Source organism: Lissotriton vulgaris, chromosome 3_1, assembly GCF_964263255.1.
Source record: "Lissotriton vulgaris chromosome 3_1, aLisVul1.2, whole genome shotgun sequence".
Taxonomy (NCBI): domain Eukaryota; kingdom Metazoa; phylum Chordata; class Amphibia; order Caudata; family Salamandridae; genus Lissotriton; species Lissotriton vulgaris.
The window spans coordinates 2,004,823,534-2,004,843,034 of NC_141689.1; the positions used below are offsets into that span (position 1 = coordinate 2,004,823,534).

General features: G+C 44.4%; 1 protein-coding gene across 1 annotated transcript in view; it reads left to right on the top strand.

Annotated features, from left to right (window-relative positions):
• WWC2 (WW and C2 domain containing 2) overlaps nt 1-19,501 on the top strand; it is a 957,428-nt gene that overhangs the window by 474,450 nt on the left and 463,477 nt on the right. The window contains exon 8 of the mRNA XM_086962466.1: nt 19,324-19,397. Within this exon, the coding sequence (XP_086818592.1) occupies nt 19,324-19,397 (74 nt within the window). The remainder of the gene's footprint in view (nt 1-19,323; nt 19,398-19,501) is intronic.

A 19,501-nucleotide genomic window follows, 5' to 3' on the forward strand; every position in this document is an offset into this window, starting at 1 on the left:
AGCACTCTGGCTTGATTAAGGCAAATGTGTGGACCCGGATTTTGTGGGACCTAATATTTGGGATTTTTTTCAGTATTTGGTTTTAAATACATGCATAATAATATTTATGAACCTAGTGGCTACTGATCAGATTTACTCTCAAGGACTTGGTGGTTTGAGTCTGGGTCAAGTAAAAAACAGAAATTCAAACATAACTAAACTGAAGGTTGCATGCATTTCATCATACTTTTGGGTTGTCAGAAGAAGGGTTTAGAGGAGCCAGATTGCTCATTAGAGTTTGTCTTTTTTGGCTGCTGAAAAGCAGGGCCTCTCTGGCTTTCTCCTTAATTGTTGTGTTTACCTGTTTGTGTAGGTTTTCCGTGTGCTTTGTAGCCAAATACTCAGTGATATGGTTTAGAGAATGGTGGTTTTCTTTTAATGTTTTTGATGTGCACAATGCCTTTGCTTGACTCGGTTGAACGTAGATGGTCCAATCTGCTGTTTTTCTTACTGACGGTGTACTTCTTGTGATGAAGCTAGTTAGCTTCTTGGCCAACTGTGGTGAAATAGTTGGTTCATCAGTAAAGGGTTTGTGGTGTGGCCCTTTATTAGTGTTGGAGATAATACTTTCCATTTGTGGTCCCATTGGCCTTGTTGAGTTTGTTGTTTACTATGGCCTATAATTAGGCCATTGACATAGAGAAATGCTATATGTGCCACTTTTTTTATTGATTTTTTTCTACCCAGTTGGTCTGTGTTTCTTGTGACGAGTTTGCTGGCAGATTCACGCAATATGGTGCGAGGGTCTTCTTCCTCAAGATTTAGGTGTGCAGAGTTTATGCCAGAAGTCACCAGTGGTGTACTGTGCTTGGGAAGGCTCGCTCCTCAGTTCATGTATCCCTTTCAGTTAGGATAACTTCTTGTTTGTGTGATCTATGCTGCTGAAAAAGTGTTTTCCATGCTTTTTTTCCGGTGAATTACTGGTAGATTGTTTATGGTGCCTTTGTGTTATGCCTTGCACTGAGTGTCTCAGTAGGAATTTTTGAAATCTTCTTGCTTTATTACAAGATCATTAACTATCAAATGTGTTGTTTTGGGCCATCGTTTCCCTTCTCATTACATAGGTGGCCCTCCTTTGATGGATATTGTAGTCACCTTTGTCATTCTCACCATCTCTATGTTTCTTCTGAACCCACATTTTTACGTTTCTTTAGCTTGCCTTTATCCATAGATATTGATAATCATGTACTTATTGCATGTTGTGTCTTGTCCCCTATGGTGTAGCTGACTTACTGCATGGTCTTTCTCAAAAGTGTCTTCCCAATCATTTGAGTATGACCTAAGAAGCAGGTCATCCTTTAGGACTGTGTCTTTTAGGTAGACGATTTTCCGTGCTTTTTAATTTCAGAAAATAACTTTTTCAGCAAACTTGTTTCCACATCTTCTGCTGGCAGGTGTTCTCCTGACTCTGGCCTACATTTCCTTATTTCTTTTTACTTGACTCCCCTGTGACTTCTGAGTAGTTTATTTTATCGGCAGTGTTGTCAGCCTTTCCTAGAAACGCCTTTCTTTCGACTTGTTGTGGGAACTAACTATTTTACTTCCTAATCAGGTAACAGCATCTCACACATGGTATTATGATCCCAGCTATGGATAGTGCAATGTTCAGGAGTAACAATTCCCCGTTGTCTCCAGGCACTCTGGTTAGTGGCTGCTCAAGCCCCCACACAGACTTGGAGCAGGGGATGGTGAGCCACCCAGGATAATTTCCCGGGGTTTCTCATAGTCCTCTGTCCATCTGTGTTCGAGATTGTGTTTGTCAGCTACCCTATGTGTGTCTTCTGTGTGCAGTTAGAAGGGTGATCCCCCTATGTCAGTGCAGCTGTATGTCTATTATTGCGGTATTGCTATTCCACACAGTCTGTTTGCTCATTCACTTTACTGCCAGCAAGTACAACGCTGTGGGACAAAGGACATCCTTGGGGGCCATCTACCCCGCCTGTTACCTCCAGTAAGTTCCTCACAGTAGGATGGCTAAAAGGTCATCAGAGGCTATGCCCTCTTTCTCCACCGCTCTGCAAACGCACCTCCTGGCACATTACTGGTTGGGGGGTGAAGTCCACTTTCCTCCTTAGGGACCTTGGGGACCAATAAGCCCTCCTGGTACCTCCTGTAAGTCCTACACAGCACTATTCCTGAGAGCTGGTTGGAGGCCCAGCCTCCTTTCTCCACCACTCTGCAAACGTGACTACTACTTAAAAAACCATAGAAGTTCACTGAAAAAACAAAAGGATATAGGAAAGTTATAGTTAGGCTCATATTTAACTCGTACCAAACCAGTGAAATTCAGCAGTTTTAGTTAGCTGAGCTAACTATAACTCACTCTCCCTGCAATGCACTGCTTATGACCGCATATATTACATCACTGATGACATGTCAGTGACATCATTGATGACATCTCAAATTACATCACTGATGACATCATCCACAGAATCACAGACATACCCACTCACACCCCATAGGACCTTTTCATTCACCCACTCCAACACAACCATTCATAAACCCATTCACAGACCCAAAGCAGCACTTACATACCCACTCACAGATCCATAGATTTACTCACACGTCTACTCATTCACCCATAAAGGTACTCATACACCCATGCAGTCACTAATACATTACATATCCACTCATATACCCATGTTGTCATTCACACACCTCACACAGAGCCAGTTGCTCACCCATTCAGATACACACACACACACTCACTTACTCATACAGATACTAACACACACTCACTCACCTATACAGTCACTGACACAAGCACACACATACCCATACAGCAACTCTCACATTCACTCACTCACCCATAGTCACTCATATACCCCATCACTCACCTATGTTGCCTTTCACATACCCAGTTACTCACCCATATACCACTGACATATCCACTTACTCACCCACACAGCCATACACAGATTTACCCATACAAGCCCTCACACGTGCACTCACTAACCCATACAATCTCTGACTCATCTACTCACTAATGCATACAGGCAGCCATACACCATCTCACCCATCCACACAGACACTCAGACAACCATACAGGTACTCAATCAATCACTCACCAATACAGCCACTCACATACTCACTCAAACACCCATGCAGCCACTTAGACACCAACTGACAGACTGATACAGATATTCACACAACCAGTCACTCACCCATACATTCAAAGAGACACCTAAGCACTCACTTATACAGTCAGTCATGCACCCACTGAATCATTGGCACTCATATACCCACTTATTCACCAGTACACCTTGGTATATTTATATATATATATTTAACACTCATAAACATTTTAAAAACACTCCAAGAGTCAATAGATCATGTGATTAGTGATATAATTTGAGATGTCATGGGTAATGTCACTCACCATGTCATGAGTGATGTAATACGTGAAGTCATAAGCAGTGCATTGCAGGGGGCACGAGTTATAGTTAGCTCAGCTAACAATAGCTGCTGAATTTCACTGGTTTTGTACAAGTGAAGTCTGAGCCTAACTATAGCGTCCCTATAACCTTTGTTTTTTTCAGTGCATATATATATTTGTATATATGTATATATGTTTCGTTAACATTTGTTAAAAATATTACACAGTGGCGTTTGCCACTGAGTGGCTATAGTTAGGCCAGAAGTTCCATATGAAAAGCATTTTTTGTGTTGCTAATAAATTTGCCACTGTTTGACAAATCTCCACGAATCTTTACAAAATGGTCCTACTTTTTAACTTGTTTGTGGATGGGAAAGTTTCAGTGTGAGCCATCAAGAGGGGGCGAGTCAAAAGTGAAGGGGTCCCAAAATGCAAAATCCCCTTGCATTTTCCATAGAATTCTCTACAGAGGGCTACAATAAAAACTGCTAAATGAAATGCATAAAAATTGGCATAAGCTGGATCTTGATATGTAGATTGTGCTTTTTGTGACATATTGTAAATCTGTTCAGTAGTTTTTGCAAAATTAAGGCTGAAAAAATACCGATATCTGGATGATTGGGTTCGAGAGGCTCTTGCAAGAGTCCCTCAAACCCAATTAAAAAAAATAGTGTTCTGATTGACCCAGTGAGCTTTTTAGGTCTCGCCTAGCATTGCAGCGCATGCGCAGCTCGCTGCGAGATCTATTGTCGTCGGTTTGCTTTTGGAAGTGGGGTTGGTGACCGCCCTGTCTCCCTTAGGCCCCGCCCACCCAGACAGGACTCGTCCTATGTAAATGTAAATTGATACTTGTATAGCGCACTACTCACCCGCAAGGGTCTCAAGGCGCTTGTACGAATACCGCTATGGAACCCATCCTGGCTTTCCCTGTGAGGCGTCCACACCTGGGCACCCCCAAGGTGGAGGCTAGGCATCCTTAGCGTTGTGGGGGCCGTTGTGGAGATTAAGCAAGCTATTGCCCAGAGTTGCAGAATGGGACTCCATGATTGGAATAAGCACCGAGGCGAGAATTATCAGGTCAGTGGAATTTTTGAGCCCAAGACCCGCCGAGGCAGGGAATTGAACCCTGGTCCCTAATCATTGAGCCACACTTCTCCATTACCATTTCAACATGAAACACTTAGTCCTGCCAGTAAACCTGTACTGAATTGTGGTTTTTACACTTGGTTGCAGCAGGGTTTCTCCGTTTTTTCTGAAGTCTTAAACGACATTTGTTTCTCTCTTATTGCACAATTTCTCGTAAAATTAAAACTATGAGAATAATTTATCTACCTAGACCATGCATCTTTTCCCGGGCTTAAAAGTCATATTATTGATAGTAGCTGCAATATTTGGCGCATTGTTTAACTTCTAGATTTTTTTTCTGCAGTTTGGACTGTAGTTTTAATATAATCTTGATTTTTTTATAGCTATTGCTCTGTGCTGAATACCTAATGTAGCCTGTTTGCCACGTTGTGTACAACAGGAAGTTGGTATGTGAAATTATTGAAAAACATTAGGTGACTTTTCAAACATTGTAGTATTTCTTGAGACCTGTTTTTAGACTGATTAGCGAGGTGTAGGACAACCCTTTTGTTGATAATGCACTTAGTCTTTGCTCATGTCTTCTGGTCACTGGCCTCTGTTCTGACTTTAGGTTATTGCTGTGTCCCAGATATTATGTCTATCCAACCTGAAACATCTCATTTAAAATTAGTGCCTAAACGGGACAACATAATGTTTACTTGCTTTGAGCCCCTTCTTGTGGCACAGTTTTGTCAATTCATCAGAGCTAAAGTTACCACTTTTTTCGAGGTGCACCGCAGGTGCGTGTGTGTGTGTGTGTGCGCAGGATCTGGATGAAGGTATTTTTCTGGAAAAGCTGGAATATGGCGCACTGCTGCTACCTGTTAACATACATAAGGAAAGTGTAAAAGTAACTGTTACTGTAATACAGTTATAAAAAAGTAACTTTTTTGCCTCACAATATTTTCGTCATTAATAATTTTTTCAGTAATATTTTTTAGGAGTTTTTTTCCTTTCTTTATAATTTGCTTCCGCACGTGCCTTTCACACATTCTGAAGGTTAAAACCAAAATTTAGCAACATTTTAAATTATTACAGGTTTGATAGAAAGGCACAGCAAATTTTAATGGGCCTGGAAATGCAAGACTAGGATGAATCGTTACATGAAGATATGAAGAGAAGAGATTAGAGAGTGCGTGAGGATTTGTGAAAATATTTGATCCATGCTGGTAGAATCTATTTAGGTAAAACTGCGTGCCAACACTATAAAGCCAAGCTCATTGTTTGTTTTGTTACCCAAAGGAGAGAGACTGAGAAATAATCGGGGAGTTGAGGGTCACAGTTTTACAGGTGGAGGCTTTCCACATCAAGGTCATGCGTCCTAAGAGATTAGCAGCATGGTCTTGTTACAGCCAATAGAAACACGATCATTTTTAAAAAAACATTTGGGAATGTGTGGTTTTTTTATCACCTTGAATTTCAGTTGCCAAACCAGGACCTAAGCGGCACCATCTTGTAGCATTCTCTTAGTTTAATGTCCTCTAGCACTTATTTGAATGTAATGTTCCTTTGATCTACAACCATACATCTTCACTTACTGTCAGCCCCACAACTGGTGTCTCCATTGTGTTTTTTAAAGTGTTTTTCGTGAGTGATTTGTTAATGAGCTATGGTTACCTCGCTTCTGGGCGCTTTAGTGTAATATTTTCACAAGAATTGTGCCAGGGTGAGTCGGGACACTGCGTTGCCCTTCATATTATTGCGGATGCCGCACGCTTTGCCTCGGAAGAAAGACCTGATGCCTACATCTTTAGTGTGGTTACTGTTATTGATGCGATCACTGGCGGTTGAGGGTGGACTCCTTTTGAAGATTGATTCTCCTTGACCTTTTCCTGTTCTCAGTGATGTTAACTGAGTCACCACTGTCTGCTTTCAGCTGCTGCCTCTCATTGATGCCTGGCCTAGGCCAGTGCTTGCATTAGTTAGGTCCCTATTTTGTTTTTTTTGTTTTTAAAGCTCTTTCTCCAATCTTAACTCTTCATGAAGTCACTCTGTGGACTCCCTTTTCTGAAGTTGCAACCTATGCCGTGACCTTTTAACACCCTTGGAAAGTAAAAAAAGGCATAAATAAAAGGCATTGTCGTTTACAATAGCAATAGCTCAAACTCTTGCAAGTGCGAGACCTACTGCATTGTAAATGCTTGTTTTAGCTTGGGCCAGTTCGCTTCTGTGGGCGTCAGACTCCCACCGGTCTGAGCTTTATGATTGGCTGGCAGCAACATGAGAAAAATGTTAATCGCAGCCATTAAAGGACTAGGGGACATTGTCCCCTATCCTGAACATGTTAAACAAAATATATAAAGGGGCATATCCTGACTGTCTATGCCCCTTGGTAGGGTCCCCCCGCCCCCAGGATGGGGGGCAAAAAACCCCCACATCAGCAAAAATACAAAAAACAAAATGGCAGCCTGGCCACTTTCTTTTATTAATGGGAGGGTGCATGCAGCCCCCTAAAAATAAAATGCCCTGAAGGATGGGGTTCCCAGGACCTAATAAGGCTCGAGGAGGGGGGCCACTTGGTCCACCTCCATTTTAAGAAAACTTAATGCCCTGGGATCCCATTGCTCAATGGGATTAATGAGGCTCGAGAGGGTGCCACTTGGTCCCCCTCCTCTTTAAAAAACATAAGGCCCTGTGGGGGGTTTGTAGCAGCCAGGCTCTGTGTCCAACGCCTGTCACACACAGTTTAAGAACGTGTGCTGCAGTGGTTGGCTTAACTTATTATAATAAAATATTACCTTAGGTTAACAAAAAAATATATAAACTCACTGAAAAAATCCATAGATTAAAGTAACATTATAGTTAGATGTGAAAAACACATCTGTTTTTGTGTGAAAAAAACTTTAAGAATTAATTGAAAAAACAAAGGATAAAGTAACTTTATATTTAGGTCTCTCGGTTCTATTCATTTGTTAATCTGCTGCTTTGTAATCACTTTTCTCTTGTTCCACCTACTGCATGCATCCTGGAGCTTTGGGTCAGCCCACTTCAACCACTGGCCAACTTCACTGTCAGTGACGGCATTCTGCTCTTTCACAAGAACATTGCTACACATAAACCAGTTCGCTTCCATGCCCGGGGCTACTATGGTTGTGTGCGCTTTTTTGTACCAAAAAATGCTTTAAGCCTACACATACAGGATAAAACATTAACGTAAAAAAATAGAGTGAACATATAACAACCCTTGACAAAGTCGACTGCAGGGCTATTTGCTTTGTCAGTACTTACTATTAGAATGTTTTCAGGGCCAGCTGAGGAGAAAGAAGGGACGTCCACACAGTCAAATTAGAATGCGTGGATCGCTATCTTGGGTGTAATTTAGAAGTAAGTTAAATAGAATAGCTACTTCCTGTGCGTTTTTCAGTTTGTTGCGGTGATTGGTGGTGCCTCTGCACATAGCTGCCAAGGTTTAAGATTGCTATGTGTGGCATTTTCATAATTTCAGTGTAATTATGAGTGACATTCAACAATTATGAGTGACACTTTCTCACGAGCAAAATTAAGTGCATTGAAAGAGCGAAATATTAGAAATGACAACTTTTTGCCTGTGGGAAGCAATAACATATCTGGAAAATGCTCAAAACTCCTGAAATGAAAGGTAAAGATGCTGATACCAATGAGACAACTGTTCAGGGCACCCATATCACATTGTAGCAATCAGGAATGTAATAGCAATTGTGCTAGTCTGAAGGATAAAACGGTGGAGACAGCTGAGGGTAGGGCCTGTGCACTCAAGCATGATGAGAGTTGGGAGTTCATTATTCACATATGGACACTTCCTTGAGTTGAATGGGAGGCCAAGAACAGCAGAAACCTTAAGAGAGCGAAGCGACTGCATATGACCTACAAGACCTTTTGTGTAGCAGCAAGGCACATGGCGTCCATTGACAACGAACAAGTGCTTCATCCAGTGAATATGCAGTGCTCTACGGTCAGTTTCAACATATAAATTACCATCATCAAAACATGTAGGCCAAGCAGGAAGAAAGAGTCAGTCGCTCATGAGCTAACATCCATGTAGGAGGTGTTCTTTTGAACCACTGAAGAGTGGAACGTCACCTGCAAAATCTCTCACAAGATTCCCTCCAGCAAGAAACACAGGCAGAAATTGTGCATGGCTGCATGTGCAAGTTTTAAAAATGTTTCCTATGCTCCATTATAAAGACTAAACTAAATGTTGTATATGGACCCATAGCCGCAGAAGGAGGAAATTCAGTAAAAGCTGCTTTAAATAGATTGCAATTTACAATGGATACAGTATTAAAATGTGCCAAAAAAAAATAAGGAAATTATCATTGAGCACGTCTTATACACTCATTCCATTACACTTATTTTAACCTACTACAGTTAAATACATGTTGCTGATATCAAATTAACACAGGGCACAGCGGGTGCCTAACCTTCCTGCTGCCATTTCACATGTGCCTGGGGGCTCAAAGCGGAGCGCTTCGGCCAGCAGCGTTGTTTGCTTCTAAAGAGCCACAGTGATGATGTATTTGAAGCGAAAGCGAACTACCATCTTGACTCTGGGAACAGGAACTGTGAAAGTCATGTTATGAAAGGATGTGTGTTGCTTTTGTGTGGCACTAACTGCCACCATAAAAACAGGTAGAAATGAAAGACGTATAATGCCTCTGAGGCGCGGCGGCCCTCAGTGTCCACAGTCCTGTCTGTCGGGGAGTCAGTGACAGAAATTATTCAGTCACTCTCTGGTCTCGATCAGGCCTCGGCTCCCCGCCGGTCTGGCAACTGGAACACCGGGGGTTTTATTCCTGCGGCGGGCACTGCACACCGCAAACAGTCAGCAGTGCACCGATGACTCGTCGACTTAGATTGAGTCCCCTGCCGCTTCTGACATACTTTACCTCACTTCTTCTTTCTCCAGGACGTGACGAGGCCCTACGGTCACATCCGGATTATCCCGGACCCCCCATGTTGTGCCACAGCCAGTAACAACCACTGAGGGCAGGCCCCGCCCCAGCGTCTAATTGGAAGCAGTGTCAAAGCCGCACAGCGCCACAGAAAATATGCAGCCAGGCACAACAGGCCGCTGGCCTGGGCAGAATTGTAACATTGTAGCAGTTACTTTCAGCCACTCCAGAGCTGAAAACCGACAATTAACTAGTAACTTACTGAGCCCAGCAGCTGCTGGCAGCACATCTCGGAGCAGCTCTGAGAGCCGGTCCACACAGGCGCTGGCGGCGCATGCTGGCACCCTTGGTAGACAGAGTTTCAGAATGGCATAAAATGTGTGACAATGCATTTTAGTGCTGTGATGCGGAACACCACACTGAAATGCGTGAGCATCACACCTGATGGTTGATACTTGGTAAGCATGTCTGCAGAGGGAACAGTACAATGCTGCACCAGTCTGTGGGGGTTGTGTTTTGTGTAGGAAGGCAGATGGACAGCAAAGGTAGGAAAGGTTGGATTGCCCATACTCATTTTACAAGATGGGGGGGGGCGCGTTTTTGTGTATTTTGCTTATTTGTCTAGTGTCGAAGTCATGTCTTCCCATTGTGCATCATATAGGATTTAGAATCATATAGGATTTAGAACCTGCTCGTGTTTATCACCCCACTTGTCTCTGTGTTGCAAGTTGATGTGTGGCTAGACCCGGGCCGTTCGAGAGTGAATAGCAATGGTTTTGTACCACTGCCTCCTGCCTCTTCATTTCAGGAAATTATAAAGTAAGCCATTTTATGAAGAAGACCCGTCTACAAAGCTTTGTAATCTAGGGGTGTCCTGATCGTGTTCTAGCAGTTGTGACTGTCACCAATTTAAAGGGTCCCCCTCCTATGGTTTAAGCTGATCCTGTTGAATTTGCGATATTGAGGAAACCTGCAGATGTTGGCAGCATGCGCACTAACCCTTTATGCTATCTTAATGCGATTGAGACCAGCTGCTTTCAGGATGCACCCAGCTCTGCACTACACACATACCTGTGCAAGACGTGCATGAATTCTAAGTCATGTTACTCTGATTGGAGCATGCACCTGAAGGGCGCACATAAATCTATACATTAGGCGCAGGAACATGTTGAACTATCTTGCTAGCATCAGAATGTGTGACCTGCAGGTTCAATTCTTATCGGTGCAGCAGGCGCATTAACCAACCAAGCTGTTTTACTGAGATTGAAGCTAGTGCCCTATAGTGTTCACACTAATCTCTCTAGCGGTTACTCAATTAATTGCGATTTTCTCACTGACATTGGACCCTGCCAACTGCAAGTCACCCACAAACCACTGCGGCAGGTGCTCCTCTCCTGATCTGCATGAGAAGTGATTACAGCTCATTCTGTCCATCACAATATTACCTACTGGCGGTCGCCAGTAGGTATATATAGTTAGGATTTTTTCTCTATGGGACTTTTGAAAATTCTATGTCTAATAACTTTGGCGTTTGTGGACGGAATCGGCTGAAATTTTCAGGAAAATGGCACATTCTGTTTCTGAGCAGTCCCAAAACGCGTTTTTAACATTGAGTTTTCCATAGGGCGTTTGGCCTCACTTTTAGCTCGAACGGCTGAATGGATTTGCACGAAACTTGGCAAAATTGTAGGGACTGTTAGCCCGATGTGCCTTTGCTGGGTCTCAATATATGTGCTCCAGTGGATTTTGAGAAATTAACGTTTTAAAAAACAGATATATCTGTGACAGCGTCCCGGGTAGCGCTCCTGTTCGCGAACTTTTCGCGTAACGGAGCTTTGCGAAGCAAAGCTGATTGGCTCTCCGGTGTCTGTCAACATTCTAAACAGTCCGGAGCAGCCGCCATATGGTCTCTCGGTAGGACCGAGAGACAAGAGGAGGAGAAAAACGAAGGGGGAATTTAATGAAAGGGGGCAAGGTAGACCCCTCTTGACCCCCTAGGAATGATGTTGGAGTTATTAAAGGGTCCCGTGGGGCAATTAAAAAAAATTTGATTTTTCGCGTTAGAAGCGCTTTCCGGTTCGCGAACCTGTAGCGAAACGGGAATTCGCCATTTTGTGTTTCGGTTTAATTAAATTACAAGATGGAGGAAAAACAATATGAGAAATGGGTATAAGGGGGTACGGGAGACGTATCCTGACCCCCTATGTTTTCTGAGGGTGGCTGAGGATGCTCATATATGTTGATACATGTCTTCCAGCGGCTGCGCGTGAGCGCTTTTTTTTTTTTGCTGCGTGACGTCTGTTAACATTCGATTCGAAGGAAATCAGGAAGTGTTGACCGCCATTTTGACACTGCGAGTAAATATATTGTTAAAAATAATTGTTATAAATGAATCCGTATTGAAAAACATTGTCTGCGCCATCTTGCTTTTTTTCCAATGGCACACTTTTGTCGTGCACGGCAGCCATTTTAGATGCCTTGACCAGACCCACTCTCTGCACGCCGCCGATCGTGACGTCTGTTACAGTTCGATTCGAAAGAAATCAGGAAGTGTTGACCGCCATTTTGACACTGCGAGGAAATATATTGTTAAAAATAATTGTTATAAATTAATTTGTATTGATAAACATTGTCTGCGCCATCTTGCTTTTTTTCCAATGCCACACTTTTGTCGTGCACGGCAGCCATTTTAGATGCCTTGACCAGACCCACTCTCTGCACGCCGCCGATCCTCAGCATGGCTCCCCACCCTCGCAAGCATCGCCCTCACGCACTGGTCACCCCCGCTCTCTGTCTTATGCATGGGCCATAAACCTCCCCCCATCTGCGCTGCTCTTCCCTGAGAATCACACCCTGTGCCCGCCCGACACCTCCCTTTCACCCTATTCACTACTGCACCCTCTGACATTCCTCTTCCTTTGTGTCTGATTGTCCAGGCCGGTCCCAGGCTATCACCTAGCCCTGCGGATGTAGTTTATGGCCTCAACTGTAAAGAATCACCCCTCTTCAAAGGAGTTATAGTAGAGCAAGGCCCCCACCCGATGAGATCCGTCACACCACACGCGTTCCTACTATCTGATAACGATCCTGTATTGTGATTGGGGAGGGGATTCTCACTGTGAGGGTGTGTGGGACCGAGCCTGAAGCGGAAGATTCCAGGGATGCCTTTTTGTACATCAAAGTCTTCACAATTATGTGTCACATTAAAAATATATAGCACTCCAACAAAGTAGTAGGATTATAACACTTTAATAACTTATAAATATATACAACGCACCAAAATCAGTAAACACGTTAAAAAAATGTTTTTAAACAGAAGCAACAATGGTCAGTAGCGGTCTGTTGTGCGAGTAGTCCGAAGGCAGCACAACGCGCTGAGATCTGGACGGCACCTTTACTTGCCGCACTGGTTTTGGCATCCTACAATGCTGCTTCGAAAAACGGCGTGGGGCGCCCCGGGGGGGGGCGGGGGGGGGAGGCGGCGTGAACGGGCCTCCCCAGGTGGAGGCTCGTCTGCTGTAGTGGGGCGCCCCTTTAGCGTTTCACTTGCCATTCAGCGGTTTTCCGCCCGCTTTTGCTGCACTGTGCCTCGTCAGTAGCGGTCTGTTGTGCGAATAGTCCGAAGGCAGCACAACGCGCTGAGATCTGGACGGCACCCAGGTGATGTCCTTTACTTGCCGCACTGGTTTTGGCATCCTACAATGCTGCTCCGAAAAACGGCATGGGGCGCCCCGGGGGGGGGGGGGGCGAGGGCGGCGTGAATGGGCCTCCCCAGGTGGAGGCTCGTCTGCTGTAGTGGGGCGCCCCTTTTCTGTTTCACTTGCCATTCAGCGGTTTTCCGCCCGCTTTTGCTGCACTGTGCCTCATCCGCCATTCAGCTGTTTACCGCCCGCTCTTGCGGCTATAGCGTCTCGCTCACCATCTAGTTGAATTGCGCCCACTCTTGCGGTGCAGCGATAGGCGGCTGCCACAGGACTCTTAAAATGGCGGCCGGCTCTTCGGATTTGGGCCTGGTCCACTGAAATGGCTCTGTGACACCTTGGAACTCGGACGCTTGTCTGCTAGGGCTTGGCCCCCATTCTCGAAAGCGTCCCCTCAGCCTTGAAGATTCTACAAAAGTCTTGGGGGCCCCCGACTCCCGCAGGCTTCCGGTGGGGAGCGGCTGCCATGATTGCTTGCAGAATGTCCACGACGGAGCTACGAGATGGTGGTGCTCTCATGCTGACGCCAGCTTCAGTCTGAAACATCTAAAAACACTGTAGACTATCAATTCGATGAGTTCCGGTGGAGCCCCAACGTGACCCGGTAGGGAAGAACTTGCCCTCCCCTTTTTTGAGTGATGGTTCTTGTTGCCTGTCCCCTCTGTTGTCATCTAACGGAACCTTTTTTGATTTCCGAGTGAGAAAAAAAAAGGTGGGGCTTTCATCGTTTGGGAAAAAAAAATGTTTTAATCCAATGAAAAGTGTTAATTTTAGGTCATATGATCAAGCCTTCCATCATTAGGAAACCAAAAGTAAAATGAACCAATGAAAAGTTTTATAAACAAGTCACATGACCTGTTATGCGGCTTTGGCTATAAAAAGCGTACAAAATCCGTTGGCCCATGAGGCGGCGTCAGTAGCGGACCGATGTGCGAATAGGCCGAAGGCAGCACAACACGCCGAGATCCGGATGGCACCGAGGTGGTGTCCAGCAAGTTGCACTGGTGTGGCCATCCTACAATGCTGCGCCGAAAGACGGCATGGGGTGCCCGGGGGGAGGCGGCGCGAACGGCCCTCTTCCGCCACCCCAGGTGGAGGCACCTGATCTGCAGTGCGGCGCCCCTTAGCGTTTCACACGCCGTCCAGCAGAGTTGCGCCCGCACTTGCTGCTACAGTAGGCCGAAGGCAGCACAACGCGCCGAGATCCGGATGGCACCGAGGTGGTGTCCAGCAAGTTGCCGCACTGGTATGGCCATCCTACAATGCTGCGCCGAAAGACGGCGTGTCCAGCTGAGTTGCGGTTACTTTTGCTGCTACAGTACGCCGAAGGCAGCACAACGCGCCGAGATCCGGATGGCACCGAGGTGGTGTCCAGCAAGTTTCACTGGTGTGGCCATCCTACAATGCTGCGCCGAAAGACGGCGTGGGATGCCCGGGGGGGGGGGGAGAGGCGGCGTAAACGGGCCTCTTCCGCCTCCCCAGGTGAAGGCACCTCATCTGCAGTGGGGCGCCTCTTAGCGTTTGACTCGCCTTCCAGCTGAGTTCCGCCCGCTCTTGCAGTACAGTGACTCACCCGCCATCCAGCTGAGTTTCTCCCGCTCTTGCGGTACAGTGACTCGAACGCGCCGAGATCCGGATGGCACCAAGGTGGTGTCCAGCAAGTTTCACTGGTGTGGCCATCCTACAATGCTGCGCCGAAAGACGGCGTGGGGTGCCCGGGGGGGGAGGCAGCGCAAACAGGCCTCTCCCTCCTCCCCAGGTGGATGTACCTCATCTGCAGTGGGGCGCCTCTTAGCGTTTGACTCGCCTTCCAGCTGAGTTCCGCCCGCTTTTGCGGTACAGTGACTCACCCACCATCTAGCTGAATTGCGGCTACTCTTGTGGTGCAGCGATAGCCGGCTGCAACAGGACTCTCAAAATGGTGGCCAGCTCTTTGGATTTGGGCCTGGTCCACTAAAAGGCTCTGAGACACCTTGGAACTCGGACGCTTACCTGCTAGGGCATGGGCCCCATTCACGAAAGCGTCCCCTCTTTTGACTGATGGTTCTTGTTGCCTATCTCTTCTGTTGTCATTTAACGGAACCTTTTTGGACTGCCGAAAGGGGTTCTGGTCCGACCGCTGGTTGGTGGAGACATTTTGACTATATCCTGGACCTGCCCTGCCTCGCCCAAAATGGCGCCGGTATAAATGGGACTCGTAACTCCTTGTTGTGTACTGGTTGCCCAACCTTGATATCACGAGATACGTATGCAGTTTTGAAGCACATGGCGGGCGGGGACGAGAATTGATTGAACATTTGGACATCCCTATTGATATTAAGTTCTGATGTGTTATTGATTACTGTACTATTGAAAGTTCGAATTAATGTCACCCATGGTACTTGCCCGCAAATGTATATCTAGATAATTTTATTGTAACTGGCCCTGTCGTACTTTAATTATAAAATGTACGTCCACCGATTCCGCAAATGTTAGACACCTTAGTTCTTGTAACCTAATGGGTCGCCCGTTACGTTGTTCTACACTGTAAATGTCCCCTCATTATATACGATTCCAGTTTGCTCCGTGGCCGGCCCACGTGGTTATAGGCCCGTATTTGTATACTGACATTTTCACAATAAAGGTTTTTAAAACAAAACATGGTAGTAGTACTTACATTGGTAAAGTTTTGAATAATAGCCACTGTTTTCGAATCAGTAAAAGGCAAGTGAAATAAAGCAGTCCAATTACATGACGGATAAAAGGTCTAATACGCAGGAACGCAGTAAAGATAAATGGTCAAGGGCTGTTGTGTTTTCTACTCCTGCAACATAAAGTGATCGATAAGAATCTGATATTCAGGCCTATCAGCGACTAAGACAGCAGGCCGAGCCTCTTTTGCTCAACAGCTCCCTCATGGGACGAAGAAACGCCCTTTTTCTCGAAAAAGGAATATATTTTACTTGCAGGACAGTTGTAAATTTTCCGGGAAAATACATTAGCCTGGAACATTATAACATATATGTTTAAGAAAAAAAAATGTACGAAAGCAATGAAAAGCGTTATTTTTAGGTCATATGACCAAGCCTTTAAACATTAGAATAACAAAAGTAAAATGAACCAATGAAAAGTTTTATTAACAAGTCACATGACCTGTTATGCTTAAGTTACGCGCTGCGCGCCGCGCTCTGGATCGCATCCGGGAAGCTGCGCCTCGCGCACCGGAGTACTTCCGGGTGCGCTAACGCGGCGCGTCATATGACGCATTACGCGACAACGCAGGTCCAGAATATAGTCAAAATGTCTCCACCAACCAGCGGTCGGAACACAACCCCTTTCAGTAGTCCAAAAAGTTCTGTTAAATGACAACAGAAGGGACAGGCAACAAGAACCTTCAGTCAAAGAGGGGAGGGCAAGTTCTTCTCTACCTGTTCACGTTGGGGCTCCACCGGAACTGATCGAATTTGGGCGGGGTGGGTGGCGGAGCCGAGCTGTCTTGCAGCCATCATGGCGTCGAGCTCAGTTCATCTCACTAGTTTCGTATTTCTCATGAGGGGTTGTTCCTAATGTTTCTATTTTAGCGAGGTCAAAAAGAGATCCCATTAGTGGCCTACTGATTTTGCTCGATTCCTTTTGTTTTTTTAAACGATTTTTCACTATCTGCAAAGACTAAACAGAGTATTGCGACTCTGTGCTTGTTTGTAAATAGAGAATGAACCAAAGAGAACCAATTCTAAAACAGTAAATGCTTGGATAACAATCAATCAAATGGAGAGAGAAGCAGGCACGACGGATTACAACGGGGGCAAAGGCCTGCGTTACCTACCATTCACTATCTGCAAAGAGAGAATACTCCTAAAAGGAAAAAAGGGGGTAGGGGGCAGCGTTCAAAGCACATCAGCGTGCATAGACACGAAAATGTTTTTACCTACCACGTACTTGACATTTTAAAGCTTTTCATATTTGCTATTAAAAAAACCATTGAAATTCACTGAAAAAACCATAGGTTATAGACCATACATAGTTAGGAATTAGCATTTTCAAAACCTTATTTTACTCACACAAAACCATTGAAATTTCATATATAGTTAGTTCCACTAACTATATATCGCGCACCCGCAATCCACTGCTGATCATGTCACATATTACATCATTCATGACATGGTCAGTGACATCACTGATGACATCACTGATGACATCTCAAATGACATCACTGATGACATCATTCATGTGATAATACGATGAACCTCTTCAGACTCTAATATAACCTTAGATACACTCAGTGTAAACAGACACTCACAGACTGTCACTCATCCATGGAATTACTCACACACCTAGTCAGTCATGCAAAGAATCAATCACACCTCCATTTCCTCAACTATACAGTTATACACACCTTACTTATTCAAACATATTCTAACACATATTTACTCTCTTATACAATCACTGATACAAGTTCACAATGATCCATACAGCCACTCACACATTCACTGGCTCTTATGCACAGTTATTTATATATGTCAACTCTCACGTGTACTGTGTTTTACATATGTACTTACTTTGACATGTAGCACTGAGATATCCATTCACTCACCAATACACTCATGGACACAATCAACCGCCCATACAGCTGTTTCCACATGCACTTTTGAACCCATACATCTAGTGAATCAACTGCTCACACATCTATGCACAGAGTCACACACCTCCCAGCCACCCACACACACACACAGTCTCCCATACAAATACTTGGGCAACCAATTAATAACCCATATAGTTACTCATATAGCTACTGATCAACACATGCAGCAGTTTACAGAACAGACATAATGATGCACAAATTAAGACAGTTTAGTCACTAACCCATGCACTCAGTGAGACACATTTAATCACTCATACAGTCAGTCATGCACCTACTAAATCCTTCATCCAGACACTTATACATCCACTCATTCATCAATATGTAAGACATATTTTAACTTTACAGAAACATACAGTCACTGGATGTTGTCATCAGTGATGTCATCAGTGATGTCACTGGCCATGTCATGAATGATGTAATATGTGACATGATCAGCAGTGGATTGCGGGTGCGCGATATATAGTTAGTGGAACTAACTATATATGAAATTTCAATGGTTTTGTGTGAGTAAAATAAGGTTTTGAAAATGCTAATTCCGAACTATATATGGTCTATAACCTATGTTTTTTTCAGTGAATATAAATATAAATATGTACTTAGCTATACAATATATGAACTTTTTATTTGGAACATTTAAAGTTAGTTACCTTGAGGGGTTTAATAAGAGATGTTAATAGTTCTCGTTTTTATCAACCTGTGAAGCAGAAAAGGGTGACTGGCCATTCAGGATTCTACTATGTTAAACTGCAGGCTATACTGCACACTGCAGCAGGTGCATTGATCCGCGAAGCTATCTTACTAGTGAGCAGGGTGTTGTTAACGCTTATTTAAATGCATTGAGACATATTACTTCCAAGTACCTGATTAAACCTACAAATCTAATTCCATTACGAGTGTAAACTCTCTTTTGCGCCAAACAGGGCTCCAACTTGGTCAGTATTTGCTGGTGTGTAAATGGTGTATAAATTGCATAGCTTTCTCTATATACCCACACGTTTTTTTTTGTTTGTTTTTTATGGTGGGGGGAGGAAATCTGGGGGGAAATTGTACCAATTAGCGCGAAATTCCTTCTTAGAACGTATACACTGTGCAAAATTGGGAATTCCACTTAGGCAATAAAACATCTATAGACTCGAGAGTTTTGTTAAGGCACGCCACGTTTAATTCCTTAAAGAATAATGCTGTAAGTAGAGAAACTTTCCCGTTCAAGCCCGCTTTCTCCATAAAACTGCTCACCGAGATTTGGAGCTAAAGTCTGAACCAATGCTAAGATGTCTCTGGGTAAGTGTGAACTGATGCCCATCCGCAGGCGGCCGCAAAACGCACCCAACGGTAGCATTGAATTATTTCACTGTTAACTAAGTTGTCCTTCTGAAAGAGTTTGTAGGCGCTTCTATTATGTCTTTGTACATGCAGGCCTGTAGCCATTTGTTTGGTGGAACAACTTTTAAACTTAGCAGAATGTCTACTTTCATTTACTCTGCAGAAAGGACGCCTTTCTTATTGTACATGCGGTGTCGAGAATTGGTTGTTAAAGAAACAGCATGTACAGAAAATAATAGGTGATTTCTTGTTCTCTTCCTTTTTCAGATTGGAATTAAAAGTAGATCAGATTTAGCTGAAAAGGTCAGACTAAGTCTACAATACGAAGAGGCCAAGAGAAGGTAATGACAAGGGTTATAGACGCCTTGTTAAATGTGCTATGTGATCCATTGTATTAACATATCATGGGCTTGTAGCGACATCTACTGGGCAATTCTGATAACAC